This window comes from Micromys minutus, assembly GCF_963924665.1.
Source record: "Micromys minutus genome assembly, chromosome: 23".
NCBI lineage: Eukaryota > Metazoa > Chordata > Mammalia > Rodentia > Muridae > Micromys > Micromys minutus.
In genome coordinates this window covers 41,563,522-41,589,428 of record NC_137958.1, presented here as the reverse complement: position 1 = coordinate 41,589,428, position 25,907 = coordinate 41,563,522, and the positions used below count along the sequence as shown (strand labels likewise).

The 25,907-nt window shown below is 39.6% G+C and overlaps 1 protein-coding gene across 1 annotated transcript in view; it reads right to left on the bottom strand.

Annotated features, from left to right (window-relative positions):
- Positions 1-16,640: 16,640 nt before the first annotated feature.
- Positions 16,641-25,907, bottom strand: part of CAPZA2 (capping actin protein of muscle Z-line subunit alpha 2) — a 30,093-nt gene continuing 20,826 nt past the window's right edge. Inside the window, exons 7-10 of the mRNA XM_080936376.1 lie at positions 23,277-23,355; positions 21,650-21,721; positions 18,341-18,403; positions 16,641-18,131 (exon numbers count right to left, since the gene is read on the bottom strand). Of these exons, the coding sequence (XP_080792502.1) occupies positions 17,991-18,131; positions 18,341-18,403; positions 21,650-21,721; positions 23,277-23,355 (355 nt within the window). The 3' untranslated portion in view covers positions 16,641-17,990. The remainder of the gene's footprint in view (positions 18,132-18,340; positions 18,404-21,649; positions 21,722-23,276; positions 23,356-25,907) is intronic.

The following is a 25,907-nucleotide window of genomic DNA, read 5'->3' as shown; positions in this document are numbered from 1 at the left end:
AGAAGAAGGAGAAGAAGAAGAAGAAGAAGAAGACAAAAGGCCTCATCCTGTTTTCCTGAGACTTTCCCTGTTGTAAAACTGCAAATCTCATGTCTGGCAAACCCCGCTGTTGGGCTAACTGCTCTCTGAGCTTTCTTTCAGCTTTTGAACTAACTCTGGAGGCATGATGAAGTTTATGTTTTTTACCTCCCAGTCGCTTTTCTTTCCTCAGCCACCTTGGGACTTTAATTCTTTCGCTTGTCTGCTTTTGTTTGTTTGAGACAGGGCTTTGGCGTGTACTCTTGGCTGGTCCGAAATTCACAGCATTCTGCCTGTCCACTGGGATTAAAGGCGTTCACCACTGTGCCCAGCTGTTGTCTACAACCCAAACATGTCCTCAGCTAGTCACAAAAACATAATTTATGCCAGCTTGAAGTCATTCTTTCAAGTACTATTTGATACCAAACAGCAAAGCCCATAAAATAAAACAATACATCTGACATGTTTCCAGAAATCAGCATAGATTAGGACGAATGGGACATGTACCACACTTTAATAAGGTCACAAGTTCTATCATACAAGTCAGGACAAAAAGCCATAAGTATATTGCATATCTTCAATATAAAAGTCACAGGAGCAGGTATCTCTTGCCAAGGGGGTGGGGAAAGAGTCTTGCTTATTCATTTCCTTATCGATTTGTTAAGACTAGAGAGGGAAACGTCGTGGGCAGCTGAGTGACAAGGCTTGCTTTGAAGAATGTGCCATGGCACCACTAACACGGCTACAGAGGAAAGAGCTACAGCCCCCTGGGATCCTCATTAGACTTGTGGTCTAAGGTGGTCTAAGGCATGGGTATGAAGTCAGCAAGAACAGGGTTAATAAAAAGCTATGCCCACGGGCCTTGGGTGGTGTGGGCAGGCGGAATGATGGAAACTTGATGCCTCCCTGGACTGCATAGCAAACGTGTGAGAAACACAGCTGTACAGTTAGATGCGGGTTTGTGTTTGTTTGTTTGTTTGTTTGTTTGTTTAGTTTTCTTTTGCTTGTTTAATGTATGGGAAAGAGACTCAAAACCTTGAGCAAACTATTCCTCGTTGAAGTTAAGAATGCCATATGAGTCCTGGCCACAAAATACACCAGTCCCAAAAGGTTACAGATGGAAAAGACAAACGTAAATTCAGAATAAAGTACACATGCTGAGGTTTTAGTTGGGGTTAATAGGAGCACTCTGACATTAAGTAAATAGGCAAAATTGGTCTTCAAATTTTGGACAGCAAGAGACTGGGAGAAACAGTCTTCCCCAGGAAAGAGCATACCAACGGATTATCCAAAACTAAATGGTCAGCTCTGAAAACATACATGTAACTAACATGAAATGGACTGAGCATGCTGTGTTTGTATATTTAGGAATATACATAACCACATGCATACACACACATGCGCACACACACACACATGCACACACACCCACACACAGTTAAAGAAAAGAGGCTGTAGATTTGAAAGAGGGCAGGTAGGTATATGAAAGAATTTGAGAGAAGAAAAGGGGTAATTATGTAATTACTACATATCTTGAGAAATATATATTTATTATACATTATATATTATATGTTATATAATTTGGGCCATCAAGAAAAGTGATTTGAGGTCACTTCCAAAGTATGCATACTGTTTCATTTGTAAATGTAAAAGTAACTTTTATTTGCCTGATGTAATTGTTGTATCTAAGGCTCACTGCTGAATAAGCTCACCCTTTCAGCTCTTTCTGAACTCGGGCTGGCTGGTTCAACTCAGCTGTTCTGGCTCAGACTCCTTTCCAAAATGACTGATTCGATCTGGCTTCTCTTAGCTTCTTACTGAATTCCTTTGCTTGGCTTCAAATTGACTCTAGCAAATTGTTCTAATCTTCTGGCTCCTTCTAATTCTCTGGTTTCAACCATCCCTGCTGATCTGCACTGAAAGGCATGAACTCAGTAAGGAACTCCACTGCACCGCACTGCAGTGATTCCCAATTGACTCACTGAACTCAACTGGCCTGAACCCAAAGCTCCGCATGCTTGTGTCTCCCAAGTGCAGGCATTAAAGACATGTACCACCATACCTGGACCTAAGCTTTTCTTTACCTGAAATTTGCTCAATACCAGACTGGCACTGGACCCAGAGATCTGCTTGCTGCTGTCTCTTGGATTAATAAGTGTGTCTGCGTTCCAGTTGGATCACACAGACTTAGAAGGTCTGTGGATGTGGCCTTTGCCAGAGCAGCCATGTTGCTGAATTAAAATCCCTCTACGTATAAGTTAAGATGTTTCAAATTACCAAATACATGAAGTACAGAAAAATAAATACACGGATAATGAAAACATGAACACAGGCATGAAGTTTAGCACCACACCTCACTTTAAGGATTAGTGATATAGAGAAATTAGCTTAGTTCACTATTACCAAGGTCTTCTACGGCAATAGCAATGTGGCCGATTGGAACAGCTAATTCTAAAACAAGTTTGGATGGGTACCATGTATCCATCTTCCCATTGGCCTTTTAGAAGATCCCAACATTTACAGACAGAAATCATTCTATCCCCATAGAACAGAATGTATTAGCAACATGACACATCCTCCTCTGGGAGTCACACTTGACTCTCAAGTCTTGATCATCTCACTATGGTCCACAGAAACCCTCTCTGGGATGCCCCGCTCCTCAGAGGCATGCTCTGCTGGTCAAAATACATTCTGTCTGTGTGGCCACCATCTATTTCTTGGGAACTCTAGTTATCTTGGTCTCCTCAATGCTTTGGCTTGTCTCCAGTTCCAGGCTTCTGCTGGGCACTGCCTCCATATCTCCTCCACATACTGGGGCCTGGAAATTCTCTCAAAAGTGTTTGCGTCAATCCACAGCCTTCATTTTCACTGTTCCTCATGTGCAGTGTCTTGAAAGTCACTGTTTACTATGCATTTTGTTGTTCTAGGTGTAAAGATAAACAAAGGGCCAGCTCATCAGCCTCACCTGAGGATCCATCCCATATGCAGCCACCAAACCCAGTCCCTATTGCTGATGACAAGAAGTGCTTGCTGACAGGAGCCTGATATAGCTGTCTCCTGAGAGGCTCTGCCAGAGCCTTACTGATACAGATGAGGATGCTTGCAGTCAACTATCAGACTGAGCATGGGGTCTCCAATGGAGAAGTTAGATAAAGGACTGAAGGAGCTGAAGGGGTTTGCACCCATAGGAAGAAAAGCAATATTAACCAACCAGAACCCCCAGAGCTCCCAGGTACTAAACCACCAACCAAAGAGTACACATGCGGGAATCCATGGCTCCAGCTGCATATGTAGCAGAGGGTGGCCTTATCAGGCATTAATAGGAGGAGAAGCCCTGAATCCTGTGAAAGCTCATTTCTCCAGTATAGGGGAATGTCAGGGTGGTGAGGTAGGAGCGAGTGGGTAAAGAGGGGCATCCTCACAGAAGCAGGAGAAGGGGGGATGGTAGAGGGGGTAACCAAGAAAGGGAATACATTTGAAATGTAAATACATAAAATATATCCCCCCCCCAAATTCTCAAAGGAACTATATGAGAACTGATCTCAGAAGAAGCACAAGGCTGACCAGGTAGCTCAATGGTAAAGGCACGTGGTGGCCAAGATTGAAAACCTAAGCTCAATCCCAGGAACCCACATGGTAGAACCTACTCCCACAAGTTGTCCTCTGATACATGCACTGTGGCACATATGCACACATACACCTACACACACATACACCTAAACACACACACACACACACACACACACACACACACAGTACTTTAAATGTTTTTGTAAAGTAAGAAAATATTAAAAGGTTTTTTTTTCTTTTTTAATAAAAAAGAAAGATGTTGCATTAACTACTTTTTAAATTTTGTGATAAAGCACCATGACCGTGGCAACTTACAGAAAGAAGGGTTCAGAGTGTTGGGAGCCCATTGTCATTATGGCTGAAAGAGCATAACAACAGGCAGCAGGAAGGCAGGCAGGCAGGCAGCAGATAGGCAGGCAGGCAGGCAGCAGGCAGCAGATAGGCAGGCAGCAGATAGGCAGGCAGGCAGGAGACAGGCAGGCAGGAGACAGTAAACAGACATCAGACAGGCAGATAGCAGGAAGGTTAGACCCAAATTGAGTCTTATCTATTTGAGGCTCCCATGAATGAGAGGAGAGATCGATGCAAAAGCAAAAGGTTTATTAGTCCACTGCACTGGGGTGGCCTACATCCAGAGGAGAGGTTACATCAGCAAGGTTGTAATTTAAATTCATTGGCTAAGCATATTAGTCTTTGAATCTATTAACTAGAAAGCATGTGACAGAGCCATGGGATCAGATGACTATCAGTCAGCACATTCTGTGGTTTTTCCTCACAATGTTCCTGCTCCTCCCAAGAACTGTGGGTAGAGAATGGAACTTGGCCTAGCCTTGACTTGAGGCAGTGGGATGAAGTTTGGCGAAAGCCCCTAGGGTCTTCAAGTAAAGAGTGATGATGGGAAACAAAGACCTGCCCTTCTCCACTCTCAGGCTTCCTGTCTTCTATGTAATCAATCTGAACCCCTGTCCTCTTCGAGAGAATGGCAAGTGCTCTTAACCACTGAGCCAACTCTCCAGCTGAAGCCTGTTTCTTTCTTAGTCAGGAGGAGGGGATAAATGGGCAGAATGGTGCTTTTTTAATTTGTGAGAATCCCATTTTGTGAGTACTATATTTGCATCATTTCCACAAGTCTTCTTCCTTCCAGTTCCTCCTGTGTCCTCCTAAATGCTTCTCAAATTATCTGCCTCAACTATTGTTATATATGTATTTATAATGAATACATGCATACTACATATGTATATACATAAACAACATAACATACATGTATATACAACATAATACATATATAACATGTATGTGTATATTTATGTATATTTATATATATAAATTTATGTATATGTAACATACACCTATATGTTATTGTATTACACATGCATGTTATATATGTATATATACACATAATATAGACATACATGCTATGTGTATATACATATGTACAATGTACAGATACATACATACATACATACATACATACAAATACAACCTCCTAAGTCCACTTAGTGTTACTATGTTTAGGGCTGGTCACGTATGACTAGATAACTTATCAGGGTTTTGTCATGGTATAAGACAGATTCTCAATTCTTAATCTTTCAGTAGCCACAAATTGCTTATAACTCTTCAACTAGGGATAGGGCCTTGTGAGGTTTCTCCCACCATGCTGGGATATGAACTGGAGTTGTCACTGTGTTGGTCTCCTTTAGCTGACTATATTGTTGAGATTTCATGAATGTAGCCTTTCCATCATGTCTAGAAGACATTGTCTGGAAGCAGATACCCTGGTCCTCCAGATCTCACAATTTTTCTGCCCTGTTCTCTTTGGTACACGGCTAGTATGAACGATGCATCAACTAGGTTCAGGCACCTCATGTCAGTTGTTCTAAGCTTTCTGACTGAGCCTTCAATTTTGTTTTCATTTTTATTTTCTTTCTTGTTTTTTTTTTTTTTTTTTACTAATTTTATTGGATATATTTTATTTACATTTCAAATGTTCTTTGTTTAGTTCTGTCCCCATTTTTTTAATAGGGTTATTTGATTTTCTGGAGTCTAACTTCTTGAGTTCTTTGTATATATTGGATATTAGCCCTCTATAGGATGTCAGATTGACAAAGATCTTTTCCCAATCTGTTGGTTTCACCTTTGTCCTAATGACAGTGTCCTTTACTTTACAGAAGTTTTGCAATTTTATGAGATCCCATTTTTTGATTCTTGATCTTAGAGCATAAGCCATTGGTGTTCTGTTCAGGAAGTTTTCTCTGTTTTCGAGGCTTTTCTCCACTTTGTCTTCTATTAGTTTGAGTGTATCTGGTTTTATGAGGAGGTACTTGATCCACTTGGACTTGAACTTTGTACAGGGCGATAAGAATGAATCGATTTGCATTATTCTACATGCTGACCAACAATTGGACCAGCACCATTTGTTGAAAATGCTATCTTTTTTCCTCTGTCCTTTTTCTAACTCCTCTACTAGGGACCCCATTCTCAGTCCAATGATTGGCATAGAGCATCTGCCTCTGTATTTCTCAGGCTCTGGCAGAGCCTCTCAGAAGACAGCTATATCAGGTACCTGTCAGCATGCACTTCTTGGCATCAACAATAGTGCCTGCATTTAGTGATGGTATATGGGATGGATCTCCAGGTTTGTCTCCCTTTGTGACTTCTTTGTTGTTTCTATTTTTAGTTTTAGATATTGGATGGCTTTGTTCACTTCCTTTGCTGGTTTCTTCTAATTCTCTAAAGGATTTTTGTGTTTTCTCTCTAAGAGCTTCTACCTGTTTGCCTGTGTTGTACTGTATTTCTTTAAGGGAGTTATTTATGACCCTCTTAAAGTTCTCTAACATCATCATGAGTTGTGATTTTAAATCAGAATTTTGCTTTTCCGGTATGTTGGGGTATCCAGGACTTGCTGTGGAGAGGGAAGTAGGTTCTGATGATGCCATATTGCCTTAGTTTCTGTTGCTTAGGTTCTTGGACTTGCCTCTTGTCATCTGCTCATCTCTGGTGTTAGCTGCTCATCTGATTCTGACAGTGGCTTGACTCCTGCAAGTCTGTGTATCAGTACTTCTGGGGGACCAGCTTTCTACCAGCAGGGTCTGAGTACAGAGTGCTCTAGCACAGGGTCAGCTCCAGGTGCAGGCCCTATTCTGTTTTCTAATATACTTATTGTTTCCTGGCTTTTGGTTTGTGTTTGTTTGTTTGAAGTATCTGTAGCCTAGGCTAGCCTCCAACTATCTATGTATCAAGGAATGAGTGTGAACTCACTGATTGTCCAACCTCCCCAGAAAGTTCTGGGATATAGGTGTGTGCCATCAAGCTCTATTTTGAACTTGTTGATAATTGCACCCAGGGTTTTAGGCATGCTGGACAAGTGCTTTGCAAACTGAGCTACATCCTCAGCTCCGACACTGTGTTATTGACATGGTTAGTGTCTCTCACTTCCCTAGAATAAACATCCTTACTTGAAAAGAGCTTGTTAAGTCAGTCAATTATGTTGAAAATTTCACAGTGTAGATGTGCTAAACTCCTCCCTTAAATGTTTGAAAATGACTGAGGTTAAGAACATTGGAGTATGAAGCCTACAGAACCCAAATATAGGAAGAGGTGAGTAGGTGTTGTAAAACAAACAAACAAACAAACAAAAACAAGGGGTGGGGAGGAAAGAGGGAAGGAATATACATACACAAATGCATTTTTCTGACAAAAGAGATTGTAAGTTCTCAAATGAAAATAACTTCAAAACAGATAAGAACATATTTTCAAACTTTCTACAAATATTTGTAGAGGTATTACTAGATATTTCCATATCCTAAGGACCTTCTTTTTAGTTTTTGTCTGTGGAGGAAAAGCTTCTCCAGGATCCTTTTGCTGAATGACAAATTTCAACAAGCTCAGGTATTCTGGATGTCTGATACCTACAGAACTTCCTGGCAGGGTGTCCTCAGTCAACAGTGTTCAGATCTGATCAGCCTGGAAAGAAGACAGTGACACTTGCTGGCAGCTTTCAAGAATTGCACGAGATTCTTTTCCTTGCTGTAAATGTCAGAACTGCCCCATCACCCCATTCAAGCCTTTGCTTAGAACCACAAACCACTTTCCCTTTCATGCAGAACACTGAGACACTTAATGAAGCTATCAATGACATCTCTAGAGACATACACCACAAAACTTAAAACAGGCAAAAGGCAGAAAAGGAAAAACTGTGCAGCCAATTATGAGCTCAGTGAATGTGCTGCAGAATAAATACAGTCACTGTTCTATTGCTTCGAAGAGCCGTCATGACCAAGAGAGCTGCTGGAAGCGATGGCATCTAACTGCACGTTTACCAACAGTCTTAGAAGCTTGTCCATGATCATCATGACTAGAAACAGACAGGCACAGCACTAAAACAGTAGCTTAGATCTTTACATTCTGATCCAGAGAGAGAGAGAGAGAGGGAGGGGAGAGGGAGAGGAACAAGGGGGAGAGAGAAGGTCAGGAGGGAGGGAGAGGGTGAGGGAAAGGGCTGGAAAAGAGGTGGGGGGAAGGGACAGGAGGGAGAGAAGAGACTGGGCCACATCTAATTCTTCCTAAACAATCCCAGTAACTCCAAACCGAGCACTCAGACATACAAGTTTATGGGGGTCGTTTTCATCCAAACCACCACAAACAGCTAACAGTTTCTGTGACTGAAGATGTTCAGTGTGGCCCGCCAGATGACTCTGTGAGGAAAGGTGCTTGCCACCCAAGTTCAATCCCCCAAACCCACATGGTGGAAGGAGAAAACAGACACCAAGTTATCTCCTGACCACATTCTTGTGGTCCTTTTCTACCTTTTCCCTTTGTATTTTTGAAGGCCGTTCTCTAAATAAAGCTTATTAGTTCTAAAATGTCCATCATTTAATTCAACTGCATCTTAAAGGTTTTTTTCTTAATTATCAGATGAGATGGTGTGAGAATGAGATTCTACTTTAAGACTGTAGAAGTTAGGACTGATTCTTCCTCACAGTCCCATTCTCCGAGAAAAAGACTCAGACTCAACATATATTTACAGATACCTACACCATATAGGCAGGCCCTTCTCTAGCTAGACCATAACTTAAATTAACTCGTTTATTCTAGTCTACATCCTGCCATGTGGATGAATGGTACCATGGGTCCACCTTGTCATATCTTCCTGAGTGAATCTCCGTCACTCGGCTCTATTCCGGAATTCCTGCCACCTCGAAGATGTCCCACCTTTGTTAGCTTAATTGCAGGCGTGCATCCATACAACACACAAAATATTCTCCCCACAAAAAATAGTTTAACATGCATGAGACAAGAAAGAAAAAATGGTGGCTTAAAACAGGGAATTAAGCTCTGCCCAATACAAATCCAAGCAGATTGGGAGCTTTGGAGAGCAAAAGATTAAGTTCAAATACTGTGTGTGCCAAAACCTCAAGAAAGAAGACAGTACTAAAGTTTCAGGCAGCTTATGGGACAAAATGGTGTTATGACAAAGAGTGCAAAGGTCCTGACATGTGGGGGTGACCCATCAAGCTGCCCTATGGTATTTACACCTTTCCTATTAGCCTTAACTAACACACAGTCACCAAGAGCTCTGAAGCAGAATGAAAGGTCAGATAGATTGCACAGGACTGGTTTGCAGTTTGTGCCTTGGAGTATCCATCGGACCTGTGATGCACCCCTCCTGCCACACATGGATGGGTATATTTGCCCTTCCTCAACACTCAGTCTCTCCCTGCAGTCTGCGCAAAGTCCAAGATGCCTGGGTAAATATATATCCCCTCACCAGAAAAGTAAAATGTATTAATAGTAATGTAGAAATAAACAACAACAAAAAGTTACCTGCCCCAACAGTACTAATGGTGAAGGTGGAGGGATAGGATTACAACTCATAATGGAACAAAACAGAAAGGGCATGGCATCTGCAATGGTTTGAGTATGGATGACTCTGTAGGCTCATATACTGGAATGCTTTTCAACAGGGAGTGGCACTATCTGAAAATATTAGAAGAATCATTGGATGAAGTGTGTCACTACAAGTAGACTTTGAGGTTTCAAAAGCCAATGACCACCTCCAACCCCCACCCAGATTAGGATGGAGCTTTTAGCTACTGCTCCAGAACCATGTGGGCTACTGCCATACTCTGTCATGAGGATAATGGGCAACCCTCTTGAAACTAAACAAACTTCCAATTAAATGCTGTCCTGGCTGGTTTTGGGTCGACTTGACACAAGCTGGAGTTATCACAAAGGAGCCTCAGTTGAGGAAATGCCTTTATGAGATCCAGCTGTAAGGCATTTTTTCAACTAGTGATCAAGGGGAAAGGGGCCAAGTCCACTGTGGGTGGTGCCATCCCTGGGCTGGTAGACCTGGGTTCTATAAGAAAGACTGAGCAAGGCTGGGAAAGCAAGCCAGTAAGTGACATCCCTCCATGGCCTCTGCATCAGCTCCTGCTTCCTGACCTGCTTGAGTTCCAGTCCTGACCTCCTCTGATGATGAACAGCAGTGTGGAAGTGTGAGCTGAATAAACCCTTTCCTCCCCACCTTGCTTCCTGGTAGAGATGTTTGTGCAGGAACAGAAACCCTGACTGAGACAAATGCTTTCTCTTACAATAGTTGGCTTTGGTTATGATGTCTCTTCACAGCAATAGAAAGGGATTTCGAGAATATCATTGGTCAATCCTCTGCTAGGATGCAGGAGAGGAGGAATGTTCTGCAACACACCAGGGTATTTCAGAACAGATGGCAGAAAAATTTAAATGTTCCTAGAGCAGAACAATGGTTTTCAAAATGATAAACATGCCTGTTATCCTGGGTTGATCATATATATAAATATGCTGACATATATGCCAAATACATACAATTGGTACATGTCGGTTAAAACCAAGTCTCCCTACTCTGGCAATGGAGTTCCTTGGTTAGTTCCATGGAGCAGCTATGCTCTGGGAAGAACTTGTTCATTCTTCAGGGAGAGTTCTTCACTGTCCATTATTATCCTGGATCTCACAGGCTCTCAGCTTTCGAAATTCACTGTAGTTTGTGTGATCGCACATGACACAAGCACAGTTCCTATTTATTATTTTGCTAATTCAAGATAATCATTAAAGCTTTTCCCTCTTAAATATATTTTGGAATTGGGCAATAAAGTTTGGTAGTCACATTATTTCTGTATTCAATACCCAAGGGACTGGATTTTGACAAGCACATGAACTTGTAAGAGGAATCCAAGTCTCAGATGAGAATGCAGCCCTCCAGATTTCAACTTAGAAACACCACACACCTGGATCACAGAGAATGTAAATAAACGTGTGCCAAGTCGCTAACATTGTGATCATTTGCTACAAGGTAAAAGAAAACTTGAGACAATAGGCTTGGGTCTGAGCCAATGTATATTCCCTTCAGTATTATGTGCTATTGATGGTTTTCACTTTGGATATGAAAGACCTAAATAAGACAAATAAGAGGATGAACTCTTAACAGCCAGGTTCATCCTTTGGGGACACGTTTAAATCAGTAATTGGTTGGTATATAGCAATTCTTCATCCTTTGATTTCACAAGTTAAACTGAGCTAAGATGTTTCTCTGAACATCCCAAAGGCGAGTGGTCTAGAGATGACCATCTGCACCGGGATCCAAAGGTGCCCTTGACACTTACTTGGGGTACAGGTGACGCATACCAGACTGTTATACCCAGGCACGGACAGACACAGCTTTTAGCCCATGCTATGCTTTCTTGTCCACCAGACCCCACTTCTGGTACCAAGTTCTTTACAGATGAAAGGCAGAAATCATCTAGAAATAAACCAGCCCTAAATAGCAATGGCTTAATTAAGCAAGATGTGTTTATTTCTCGGTAAATTCCAATTAGCCAAAGACTTGTAAGATTTTCCAGGTAAGAGCTTCAAGTGCTGGAGAAACTTCAGTCTTGTGTTACAGGGTATTAGAAAAAGTAGCCATCTGCTATTAAATTGCAAATGTTTTCTTTTGTGGTTATCTTTTGACTTTGTTAAGCCATAGAAGAAACTCTGATTTTTATGAAACCAAAATACATTTTTTATTGTATGGATTCTGAGTTTTACCTAAAATTATTAAACTACTTTAACTGATTTGAAACACAATTATTTTAAATCCTGGACACCATCTTAATGGCATATAAAGTATGAGTCCAAATAAACTTCATCCCTCTGACTATTCTATTGCCTTAACACTGCCTGGAGAGGTTGCCTTGAGAATCGGGTCTGGCACTGTTTTACTATATGCCAAGTGGCGTTTATGAAAGATCATGTTTTTCCTACAATGCTAACTCAATATTCTATTTTGCTAGATTTCCTAACAAAGAACACTCATTGCATTCTAGTCATAATGTAGTAGTGCCCTTTGGCTATTAATATATTAAAAGTAGTTTGCTTCTAACTTGCTAGGAGATTTCATCAGTTCGGTTTTGTTTTCTTTTTGTGTTGTTACACTCAAGTTTGCACCTTAATATAATAATTCCTGTAAGAGAAAATTTTCTCTAATATGAAAACCTTCTTTGGAAAGCTATTAGTAACTTTAAAAAAAAAGGGTCTATGCATCTCTGGCTGGAGCTCCGTACGCACAGGTTGGCTGCCGTCTCAGAGATCTACCTGCCGAGGCTTTCCCCAGTGCTGGATTAAACGTGTGCACGTCTCTTTATCCCCTCTGACACATGGACTTATGTGGTCTGTCTAGGCTGCCCTCGTGCTCGCTGTGTAGTCATGGCTGGTCTAAATCTTCAGTCTTCCTGCCGCCACTTCCCAGGTACTCTGATTAGACCAATGTTACCACAATCAGCTCAGTATCAGTAAACTTTCCACTGAGTTCATTCCATGGCACATTTCTAACTTGCCCAGAATAGTTTTTACACATATTTCTATCCATGTAGTTTCAAACTTATCAGCATGTTCTGCATTTTAAGTGAAAAATAAAAGGTGTAAGATGCATTAAACTTAGTATGCTGTTATGAGCAATTGGCCAATCTCTGTTTTTTTTTAAGATAGTGTCTCAGGTAGCTCACACTAGCTTAATTGTAGCTAACAGGGCTTGAATTTTTCTCCTTCCTTTCTCAACTGCCCAGTACTTGATTATGGGTATGTGCCCACACACTCAGCTTCTGTGGAGGATGCATTTTCCCCAATACATTTCATCTTTCCTATATAAAGTGAGAGAAAAGTTAATGCATATATGTAGAAATTTTTCCCCTTGTGATATGGGATCATAAGAACCACTTGTGCTTTGTAGTTATTTGTAAAGAACGTATCCTCCATTAGAAGTGATTATTACCTAAGAAGGCTGGGGCTGCTGGGTATTTCAGTGTTCCTGGAAAACAGGAGTCAAGTCCTCACATTCAAGTAAAAGTCTGAGATGTCAGAGGTCTGCATTATCTATGTGTGTTCACATTCAGCCAGAGGACAGCAGGTTAGCACAAATGAAGCCAACGAGGAAGGAGATGGATTATGCTATCTGGTCATAAAGACTTTTAGGGGTAATCATACAAATTTGCTTAGTTTAAGAACTGGATGTTTCACCAATTTTCCCAAGAATTCAACATTATAAGACATCAACTGTTTGAACATTAGTTTTCTATTCACTGAAGTGCTCTAACTGCACATGGCCTCAGTCTAATGAGTGGATGTGCTCCACAGGATAGGGTTTCAACATATACTTCCAGTTCTCATGTGTGGGGTGGTGGTGGTTTTCAGTCACACTACAAAACAAAGTTAAGATTAAACCAACTAGCTCATTTTTGTTAGCTTATTCCCAAACTAAGAATCAAAGTATCTTAATGTCTTACAGGACATTATGTTTTAGTTCATAGGGATACTTTCTCAGAGGATTTAATTTCATATGATAGTGCTAGAACTGAACTATGAACTGGGTGCTTTTTATTCATGGCATTTATATACTAGAAGCATGCTACCTGTACTTTGATGCTTCAGAGGTTGCAGAATATCCCCTACCAGTTACACACACACACAGACACATACAGACACACAGACACACACACCAAGCCTGAATCCATGAGCTGACCAGAGACTGATCATACTTTTTATCACTTGTCACTAAAACAAAGTTTCTTACTGAATATGCAATTTGTTGACGCAGCTAATCTAACCAGCTAGCCTGGCCATGTTGGTCCTGTTTCTGCTTCCCAAGTACTAGGATTACAGGAGGCTGCCAACCTGCCTAGATTTATGTGGTTCCTCAAACTTCTGCAGCAAGTACTTTATACAGCGACCTCTCTAGCTCTTCCGGAACATGGAGCTCACTGATGAAGCAGCTGGCTACAAAGTCCCACAGATCCTCAATTTCTCAACAGAGCTGGGCTCATCTTTAGTCCTATTATAAGCATGTACTCATGCACACACACACACACACACACACACACACACACACACACTTTCGGTGAGGGAGCCACTTCCCTCATGAGTCTTAATTACTGTCTGTTGCCCATCTTTCTAAATGGGTTCCAAGTGTATCAAGATACTGATTCTCTTAACTGGATCAAATAGAATCACCACCTCTGTGCAGTGTGCCTTATAAAGATCAGCATCTTTGAATATGCTTTATATTCAAATCTTTGATTATGTGGCCAGAGGCTGCAAAACACTGCTGTGATTCCATGACCTTAACAATGTTTCATGTTTGCCTAGCTTCATAATACCTATACATATTGCTTAACCTTGAATAACTTGACACTTTTTCCTTCTCCACCCTCATCCTGACATTAATTTCCTTAAGTATAACTGGCCATTTTAATTGGTAAATTAAATTTTCATTTAATAGGTAGCACTTACTCCTGGCTGGTACTACAATGTTTCCATGTAAATGCTTAAAACATTACATTCTGAGATACCCATCCTTCTTAAAAGACTCTGCCCTAAAAAAAAAAAAAAAAAAAAAAGACTATTTAAAAGGCCAGTCATAGAGAGGTATGTTCCTTTTAAGTCCAGCACATGGGAGGCAAAGGCAGGAAGACTGAAGCCAGCCTGGTCTACAAAGTGAGTTTCATTCAGGTCGGCCAGGGCTAAACAGAGAACGGCTTTCTCAAACAAAAATTCCCTTCAAGCCCCCATATATACAGATTCATGATTATAAAGTATGCTGTGGTTCTGTCTTTTAGTAACCCACCTCTGAGATGTGAGAGAACATCCTTAAGATGTACATCCTCACCGGAGCATTTGCACATGAACATATGACAGAGCCACTGGGTATTCTTGGCTAAAGGTCCTGATAGCATCCAGTGGTTGGCAAGGGCACAAAAACAAAAACAAAACAAAAAACCAAACATCAGTATGTAAAACCTTTTGAAAGTGCCTTTCATTACTTCAAAACTTGCACTGTGGTTATTAACAACTATTTTAAACACGGAAATAATCACTTAGATCCTATAGCGCTATCTTTAGGTGTTTTAAATTAATTTTACTAAAATTTTTGAAAAACATAACAAGCCAGAATCTTTTAACACTTTTGTTTTTGTTTCCAGAATCTAAAAGACTAGCATCATGAATATATGCTATCCCAAATGCGTGAGTAAAGATGTAGCAGAAATGCCTGCTGTAAACCAGAAAGCCTGTGTCCATCTGTGAACAATGCCTGTGCCACACCCCTAACATTAGTCCTGGTTTCAATACGCAGCTATTCCCCTACCCCTAAGTGCATGGCTGAGTGTCTCCCCGTTACTCACTGCTCTGACCTCTATGCCTTCTGCATCTAAGTTATAAGCATACTGTACTAACCACAACGTCGACATTGATTCCTTCCAGTCCAGTGCTGACTATACACTTCACGTAGTAGTGACTCCGAACCATAAAGCTGTTTCCCCTGCTACTCTCATAACTGTAATTTTGCTATTACTATAAATTGCAGTGTAAATATTTTGTGAAAGGTTTGCTACAGGGGTCAGGATCTGCAGGTTGGGAACCACTGTGGTAGATCTTCACACCAAACACCATTTTGCTCATACTGTCTCTTGGGTCATTTCCTTGCTTACCTAGTTTAAATTTCAGACCATCACTGTAACTTTCCTCCTCTCATGTGATCTCGGCAAAGCCAGCGCCTTCGCTAAATTCTGCTCATGTACTCTATGCCTACACCAAATGCTCCTTCACACTGGTCACTATCCCAAGGAATTTCATCTTGTCAACTCCTTCCCATTCTTTTAATGCACAGCACTTCTTTATTTCCTGTCTCTTCTCAGACACCGAGCCACCAACCAGACAACACACACCAACTGATTCAAGGCCCCCAATACACATACAGCAGAGGATGCCTGGTCGGCCTCAGTGAGAGAAGATGCACCTAACCTTTGAGAGCCTTGAGGCCCCAGGGAGTGGGGAGGTCTGGTGGATTGGGGTGGGGGGAGAACATCCTCTTGGGAGATGGGGGAGGAATGGGATAAGGAACTGTTGGAGGGTGGAAGGGGGGGGGTAATAACGACTGGACTGTCAAAAAAGATTAAGGAATAGTAAGAAGAAATCACCCCATGTTTCACAACCAAGCTCTCAGCACATTTCACTAAACCTAGCTCCTACTATATACTGCCTCCAAAGCTACCACCATGTCTAAGTCAGCATTTCCTTCCACCCAGACAACAGAGGTAGCTCCCAAGTTCACTGACTCTCCTGGCTCTCAAATGCCAGCTGACTCAGACCAGCCACTACAGTTCCTATTACAACTACCCCTGAGCTTTAGGTATTCCATGGTTTCATTCTTCTTTCATATAAACAAAATATTAAGACTCTAAAATTGTACAATCACTGCTTTGGCATGTCTGAATTTTTGGAAGAATTTCATGTTTCACATGCCAATTTAAAAAGTTGCATATCTTTTCAAAAGTATATCTAGACTCTAGAAAATAAAGAGCCAAAATGATTGGCTGCCATGGATGCAGACCCATGCTAGCCCAACTCACACAGCTCAGCAAATCTGTTATCTACTGTTCACTTCAACACGAAAACTTAAAACTCTGACAGGGAATCAGTTATCAGTTCATTTTCACAGAAATCCTGATACTAAGACTTGAAAACTAAAGAGAAAATTAGCCAAAAACTGTCACAATGTCATATATTTGCAATGCTTTCAAAGCCCAACAGTGATTTTAAAAAGAAATTAAACAACATGCTCTCATTGAATTTTTAAAAATCTATACAGTTCAAGCTAATGAAATATTTTATTATACATAGTAAAAGTGGTGTTTAAAAAAAAAAATTCCAGGCCCAGATGTCTGCAGGAGTATGTGAGGAATGGATTCCACTCGAGTATCAGCAGCAAAACCACTGAATGAAACCACAAATCCACCAGCTCCTTATAGTAAATGCTAACGTTCACCGAGGCTTGAATTCCTGTGGTGTCAGTAGATAGATTTAAAGTATTACAAACATGCTTATGATGCTTAAGAAAATGGAGAACAAAAGATGCAGTTACATACCATGTAGACTCCCAAATTTTCTAATTTACAACTTGTTAAGAATGACAATATACAAAGAAAGTATTTTAAAATAGTGTATGATTCACTGGTGATCTTTTTTACTCAAATAAATACCAAATTTTGCCATTTTAATGTCACAATGAAATTCAGTTTTCAATTCAAGGAGAGGGAGAATCAACTGAGACATGTTCATGAGTTCAGGATTATATATATATTACAATCTGCCTTATAATACACTTGTGGCTTTGTGATAAAAATAACTCAGGAACATATGGAATTCAAGCTAATTTGCATAACTGTCACAAGAAAAAAAGCATTAAATGCATTTCTGAAATAAGTATTCTCATTTAATTTCAGAATCTCAAAACAGCAACAGACCTTGGCCTTGTTTTAAAAAAGTTTAGTTAGACACTAAGCTAGCTAAATAACCTTACTGAGAAGGTTTAAACGTAACTGGTATAGAAAATGCTCTCCCTCTAAACTCCATCTTCCGTGCTGGAAGAGGTGAAAGGAAAAGGCAGACAATTTCTTTAGCAGCAGGTATGGCTAAGTCCATCAACCACCTTAACAAGAGTATCCATTACTGACCCCACTAAAAATACCTGGGCTCACATCAAAAGTTGCCCTTTTTACAAGCCAAAGACAATTTCAGGGTTCCAGTAAATAAGGTACTTTTGAGATCTTTCAAACCCTTTAGACCTAGAGGGATCACCTCTTCACTACAGGAGAAGGGACAGAGAGACTTGGAAAGGAGGAACAGAGTAAGATACTTACCTAACTCAGGGCCAACCCTCCAAACAAAGGAAATGGAACAAGGTTATTAGCTAAGCTCTGTGCTCTAACCACACTACTTAATTACAGTGATCTTAGATGCAACAGCCCACCTCACTGGGCAGCTGACAGCTCAGAATACTTTTGCAATAATTTTTGTAACGCGAAGACACTAAAACAATCTGCTCATGCAATTTTCATTTATGCATTCTGCATCTCTTTGCCAATCTTGTAGCTAAGGATCTTGTTCCAGTCGATCTTAGTACGTGTCACTGGCAACTGTCGACGTAAGGCTTTGAAGGTAGTGTCCGACATCGTCTGATAATTCTCACTGATGGCAGTCTACAAGAAGCAGTGGTTAGACATTAAAGTAAATCAAGGAAACAACTACTTACAATGCTGGATATTTTCAGAATACTCTTTTTAAACAGCCCATCTCACTGCTTAAGAGTAAAATAAAAACCCCAAAATGGACGTAAAAGCTGTTTCCAAATAGCTATCAAACTTAAGAACCAGCCCTCAGTGAACACAGATTCTTTAGAAACTCATACCTGGTATTCATTTTCTGCAGCTTCTACAATCTTTATAAATTCTTTTGCTGTTTGCACCTCATTCTGAAATAAAAGTTTAAAAAAATTTTATATATATATACATATATATATATATTAAGATTCTATATTTTTTGTTTTTTTTTCCTCCAGTGCTGGCACTGAACTGAGGGACCTGTATATGTTAGAAGAGCATTCTACTACCACTAACCCACTATTTTTAAAGCCATGTATAACTTAATGTTATAATATAATAAACTGTACAGGTTAAAAACTGTATCAAGCAAAGAAGACAACTGGGTGTTGGAGAGATTGCTTGGAACCTAAGCAATCCTACTGCAGCTGGGCTTGGTGGTGCATGCCTTTAATCCTAGCACTCGGGGTGCAATTAGGAAGAACATACATTTTAGACATGATGCATATTCACTGTAAACATTTTTAAAAGGTTTATTTATTCTTATATATGTGAATATACTTCGCTGTCTTCAGACATACCAGAAGAGGGCATCAGATCTCATTACAAATGTTTGTGAGCCACCATGTGGTTGGTGGGATTTGAACTCAGGTCCTCTGGAAGAGTAGTCAGTGCTCTTGACCGCTGAGCCATCTCTCCAGCCCTACTGTAAACATTCTAAAACAAATTTTTTTTATGCCAATATGTGGTCATGCTTGTTTTGCTAACAGTGATGTAAAGAGGGACACTGAAGGACAATGGGGATGGCCACTCCCTCAGTTGTTCATTTTGTTTTGTTTCATTTGTTTAAATTGGATATTTTCTTTATTTACATTTCAAATGTTATCCCCTTTCCCAGTTACCCCTCCAGAAATCCTGTCTCCCTTCCCCCTGCTTCTATGAAGGTGCTCCCCCACCCACCCACCCACCTCCTCCTGTCTCCCCGCCTTGGCATTCCCCGACAGTGGGGCATCAAGCCTTCACAGGACCAAGGGCCTTTCCTCCCACTGATGCCAGACAGTGCCGTCCTCTGCTACATATGTGCTGGAGCCATGGGTCCCTCCATGTGTGCTCTTTGGTTGCTGGTTTAGTCCCTGGGCACACTGGGTGGTCTGGCTGGTTGATACTGTTATTCCACCTATGGACTGCAAACCCCTTCAGCTCTTCAGTCGTTTTTCTAGCTCCTCCACTGGGGACCCCATTCTCAGTCCAACGGCTGGCGCAGGCATCCACCTCTGTATTTGTCAGGCTCTGGCAGAGCCTCTCAGGAGACAGCTGTATCAGGCTCCTGTCAGCAAGGACTTCTTGGCATCCGCTTAGTGGTCTGGGTTTGGTGTCTGTATATGGGATGGATTCCCAGGTAGGGCAGTCTCTGGAAGACCGAACGTTCCTTCAGTCTCTGCTTCACTCTTTGTCTCCGCACTTCCTCCTTTGAGTATTTTGGTCCCTTGTCTAAGAAGGACTGAAGCATCCACACTGTGTTCATCCTTCTTCTTGAGCTTCATGTGGTCTGAAAATTGTATCTTGGGTGTTCCGAGCTTTTGGGCTAATATCCACTTATCATTGAGTGCAAACAATGTGTGTTCTTTGTGACTGGGTTACCTCACTCAGGATATTTTCTAGTTCTATCCATTTGCCTAAGAACTTCATGAAGTCATTGTTTCTGATAGCTGAGTAGTACGCCATTGTGTAAATGCACCACACATGCTCTCTATCAGTCTCTTTCCCTAGAGAGCCCTACACTTTACTCAGTGGAGTACGCTACCTGCCATCTGAATTCCTTCAAATAAGCTCACAAGGACAAACTCCCCAATAATGTACCATGCATCTTTGTTATACAACTGCTATTACAAGTAACAACTGAAACAACACTCAACTACAGAAAAGTACAAATAAGTCACTGTGAGTGGCAAAAGTTGGGAGAATATCATGTACATTATACATAGAAATTACTGAAATAATGAAAATGTTAAAAAAAAAAAAAAGGAGGTAACCATATCCAGAACCCCAGTACAGGGGAGGCTGAGACAGGAGACCTGGAGTTAGAGGACAGCCTGGGATCCTCAAGTACCCATGACAGAAAGGTGTCATTTTTCTCCTTTAGTGGTAGCATTTGGCCTAATGTAATCATAAACTTTTTTAAAGCCAATGCCTCTGTAAAATTAATATCTACAATATACTAGTACTTTTGTATGCAAGCACAAGTGTCTACAGAAAAATGTTACTGCTAATTACATTATTAGTGTCTTTAGAGTAAAAAACTGATAAGAAAATACAAAGATGCAAAGACAATTAAAAGAATGTTGAAAAACCTTTAAGGAGAAATAAAATTCAAATACAAAAAGGTTCCTAAATTCAGAGGAATTCTAAATGTATAGCATTGTTTACCAGTTAGGCAGTCACAGACTGATCATGACCCTGTTTTAGGCACTGGTGTCTGTCTCCATAATAATGGCACACATAATAAATACATACATACATACATATATACATACATACATACATACATACATACATACACACATACATACATACATAATACATAATACATACATACATAATACATACATAATACATACACACACATACATACATACATAATACATACATACATACATACACACATACATACATACATACAGCAACACACTGCAGCAGCTTTGTTCCACAACTGACTCCATAAAAAAGTTGGACAGACATCACATAGAAAGGTGAAGACAGCCAGGGGTAATGACACCTGCCTCTAATCTAATCTCAGCACTTAGGAGGCAAAGGCAGATGGCTCTCTGGGAGTTCAAGGCCAACCTGGTCTACAAAGCAAGTTCCAGGATAACCAGGAAGGTTATACAGAGAAAATGTCTCAAATACAAACAAACAAACAAAACAAAACAAAAATTAAAAACAAAACCCAAAAAGGTGAAATTATTTACAAATTACATGATCCCAGACATGCATCTAGAACATAGTAAAACCACAAATAAGCAATTAAGAAATTGGCAATAAGGACGGGAGAGATGGCTCAGCTTGGCACCCCAGAGGTTGTGGGTTCTAGTGCCAACACACATATTGTGTGTGACTCAACAAAAGTTCCAGGGATCCAGGGCCCTCTTCTGGCCTCGATGGGCACAATGACACATATTGTACATAGATATACATACCAGCAAAACATACATACACATAAAACTAAGTTTTAAGAGAGAAATAGGCAATGAATTTGAACATACACCAACCCTCTTGACCAAAATGCACAGAATTAGAACTCTTTAATCTGAAGGAAAATATCACTAAAAGTCCACTGTAAAGTTCCTGTTTTACAAGAACATTGTTATTTTATATTCACTGAGGAACTAATTACTTACAGATACTGTGAGGGAATCTTGAATATCTTTATGACTCACTAGCTGAACATTACCATCTTCATAATAGTGAACCTGTTAGAGAAAGAAAATAAAGCGAACACATTAAAGGAATGTTTCCAGGATACCACCTCTTACATCAACAAATATGTTAAACTTGAAAATGACAAACACAGACTTAACACTCTAAATAATCTGTGGTAAAGGCAATGTGAAAAATAAATCAGGGAACACAGTAGTAGTTTGAACAGTATAGTCTCAATAGGTCTATGTATTTGAATGCTTGGACTCTAGCTGGTGAAAGTTAAGAGGTGTGGCCTTGTTGGAGGAACTGTGTCACTGGGGACACCCTTTAAAGTTTTAATAGCCTCACTATTCTCAGTTAGTGCCTGTGCCGATGAACTAGGATGTAAGCTCTTATATCCTAGCATCATGGCTGCCTGCTTACTGCTATACTCCACCACGATGGCCATGGATTCACCCCCCTGAAACTATAAGCCCAGATAAATGTTTTCGTCTATAAACTGCCTTCCTTGGTCATGAGGCTCTTTTCATAGCAACAGAAAAATGGGCAAAGACAGGGAGTAAACTAGTTTTACAAAATCAAGTTGCAAAAGTGCTAGGTTCCTAAGGCAGAACTAGGGCAAAGTGGTCCAACCAGGGGTACCATTTTAGAAAGTGATGTAACTGTCTGGGTCAACGCCATGGAGGACAAACTGAAGTGGAAGACATTAACAATAAACTGCTACCATTCACTGATTGCTCTGTGTCTTGCTGTACTATTTTACTCATGAACTAATTCTCAAACAATCTAAAAGCTTTTCAACAGTTTTAAAGTTTTTATAGATAAAGAAATAAGCAGGAGATCACACTTTTTGAAATCACATAAATAACTGGCTAGAAGTCAAACCTATAAAATCTGATTTCAAACTTTATGCTCTCAACTTCTAGTTTTGAGTCCCTAAATGAACCTGCACCAAGACATATTAAGGTAAAAGAATATAAAACTAGAAAATATACCAAAGTTAGATGACATAGCTTCAGCACTGGTTCAATTTTATTCCTTCAGAGCTTGTAGCATACAATTTTTACAACAGATGATATTGTGATGAGTAAACCCAAACAAAGATTAGCCAGTAAATTCCTCTGACTTAGGTAGTATTTGGAATTCAAACAAATATTTACTTATATTAAATGTTCTGTATAAATACTGAAATTTATATTAAGAACCAAAGAGTACAATTCTAGTGCATTTCATTCATGTAAGGAGTTATTTAAAAGCCATATGTAATATAGTAAGACATGTAATTGTATTTCGCCCAACACATTTCAGACCACAGAACACATTCAACTCAAATGCTTGGTTGAACAAAGGAGAGGAGCCCAAATGGCAGCATCTAATTTTAGCTCTGTTTTAGAAACTAAACTGTCAGCTATCCTCGTGCGCTTTTAATGACTAGGGAATGAAGCATCGGGTTATTTAAAAGACTTAAAAAGAGAACTAGTTGTTTTTCCCATTGGCCTAAAGGAAAATCTAGAAAGGTTATGATGTACTACAAAAGTATAAGCTCCTTAATTGTGTGTTAGTCCAGAACCACCTAGAGATCAGTAAACAATATCTTTTTCATACCTGAATTTTCAAAATGCCAACCACCTGTGTGGTGGAAGGAGTGACTGTAAACTTCCACTCTGACCTCCAACGACCATTCCTTAAAAATAAAAACAGCAGCTGTAAATAAGGGTAGGGAAAATAATTTGAATCAATATTGTTTCAGGTTTAAATTTAATGCTACTGTGTAAAAAAGGACAGAAGAAAGATGTTGGGCACAAATTTTATAACTATTGAAATATTTAAGAGATTCAAAGTTTAGTTGTAAGACACATTAAAATCTTATTCAAGAAAATCATAATGAATATAATTCTTAAAATACAAGCCAAAATGAAGTAATTTAAGAATTGTCTTAATATTTATGTATGTATTTTTTTGTGTGTATATGTGTATATCCATGTGCCACCTCATGCATGTGGAGGTCAGAGGACAACCTGTAAGAGTTGCTTCCTCTCTAGTAAAAACAAGAGTTGCTTCTCTATTATGTGGGTTCCAGAAAACCCATTTAGAGCATCAGACTTGGCAAGCAGGTGGCTTTACCTGTTGAATTCTCTTACTGGCCCTAAAGCACCTTCCCCACACATACACCTGAAACAGGGTCTAGCTGTTCTGAAACTATATGACTAGGCTAACCTCAAACTCAGAAATTCACCTGCTTCTGCCTCCCAAGTAATTGGCTTAAAGCCCCTATCCCTGGATGCTCTAAAACACACAAGGGTTTTAAACTATTACTTTTTTGTATGCTTGAGTAGGGAGGGTACAAATGTATTCAGGGGACAAGAGGTCAACTTCTGGTGTTGAACCTAGGAGACATCCACCCTGTTCTTTTGAGACACCATTTCTCACTGCCTCAGAGTTCCCCAAGCATCCTCAGGGGTCCACCATCAGTTTCCACCTCTCCAGCTCAGGTCCTCATGAGCAACCATTGAGAACTTTTTTTTTTTTAAACAACTTTATTTTACAAAACAAAGATAAATGTACAGATTTTAAGCATTTTTTGCTTAAAATTATACATTTTTGTCAGTACTTTTTTTTCAGATTTTAACATAATTTTCACATAAAACTATATGAATATATTTTTTAGTCAGTACTTGATTTTTTTCAAGGTTTGATAGTATGCCTTGAAAACTTAATAGTTACAATGAGCTAAAGTACATGTAAAACAAAATGTAACATGGAAATAGTTAAAGTTTTCTTGTTTTGTAAATATTTTTTTTGTTTTGTTTTGTTTTCTTTATTTCTTGGACTTCATACAGTCTGTGAGTTGTTTCTGGGGGAGTGCAAGCCTCTGGGGTTAGCATCCCACTATCAGTGACTGCATATTATATCTGTTCTTTTTGTGACTGGGTTATCTCACTCAGGATGATATTCTCTAGATGCAGCCATTTTCTTAAGAATTTGGTTAAGTCATTGTTTCTGGTGGCTGAGTAGTATTCCATTGTGTATATGTACCACAATTTTTGTATCCATTCATCTTCTGAAGGACATCTGGGATCCTTCCAGCTTCTGGCTATTATAAATAGAGCCGCTATGAACATTGTGGTGCATATATCTTTGTTGTGTATTAAAGTGTCTCTGGGGTAAATGCCCAGAAGTGGAATAGCTGGGTCTTCAGGTAGTACTATATCCAATTTTCTGAGGTATCGCCAGACATATTTCCAGAATGGTTGTATTAGCTTGCAATCCCACCAACAGTGGAGAAGTGGAGAACTTTAAATGATTACTTTAAGAAGTAACTGAAGGTCTGAACTATCATGGCATTTCCCCTAATAAAAATGGAGCTGTTTACTAGTTGCCAAATGATACAATGTAACAACAAATTTCCTAGTTAGCTTTTGCTATCTGGAAACAGTTGGGTATTGTTGCCTTTTCTAACATCAGGTTTTCACACAAAAGGCACGTTTTCAAAACCATTTGTGGTATAGGTGTATCACCTTCACAGTAGAAACTTAAAAACATTGCACAATTGGTTTGCTGTTTTTATTCTATTTTTCTGAAAATTTGCATAGATAGCTTTTTAGCCATTTTTTCCCTTTGTATACTAAGGACATTCTAATATGCAAATTAATAGCTTTAGGCTTTTCTGAGTTTTTTTTAAGAGTCAGTTAATATATTATTTGACTCCTGCTTATTCAAATTACTTCCCAGTTTCTTAACCCATGAAAAATAATAGGTATAATGACAAAATCCTCATACCTATAGTCAACACACATCACCTTTAAACTAATAAGGAAATACAAGATAATTTAATGAATAACATATCTTTGAATAGCTTATCTAAGCACATTCACAAAAGCTTGGCTAAAAAGTAATCTAAATCTCATCATTTTTGTTTTACATTTCCAAAAAAGTTATTTCTTTTATTGAGGCATTATATCAAGAAAACACTGAGTCCTTAAAACATGCATTACTCTGGGAACACACACACACACACAGCAATTGACTGTGCAAAGAAAAAATAAGTTCCAACTCACATAATAGTACCACAAGTTGAGAAGTTCCAAAGGCTCTTCAAAGGCATTGCTGTACTGAGTTAGTATGCCCTTCGCTCAATAGAGTAAATGGCCAACATGTCCTGGTTTTCATGAATATTCTATATACTTTTTTTCTATTAATAATGTAATTGCAAATATGTTTCTTCAACTTTTTAAC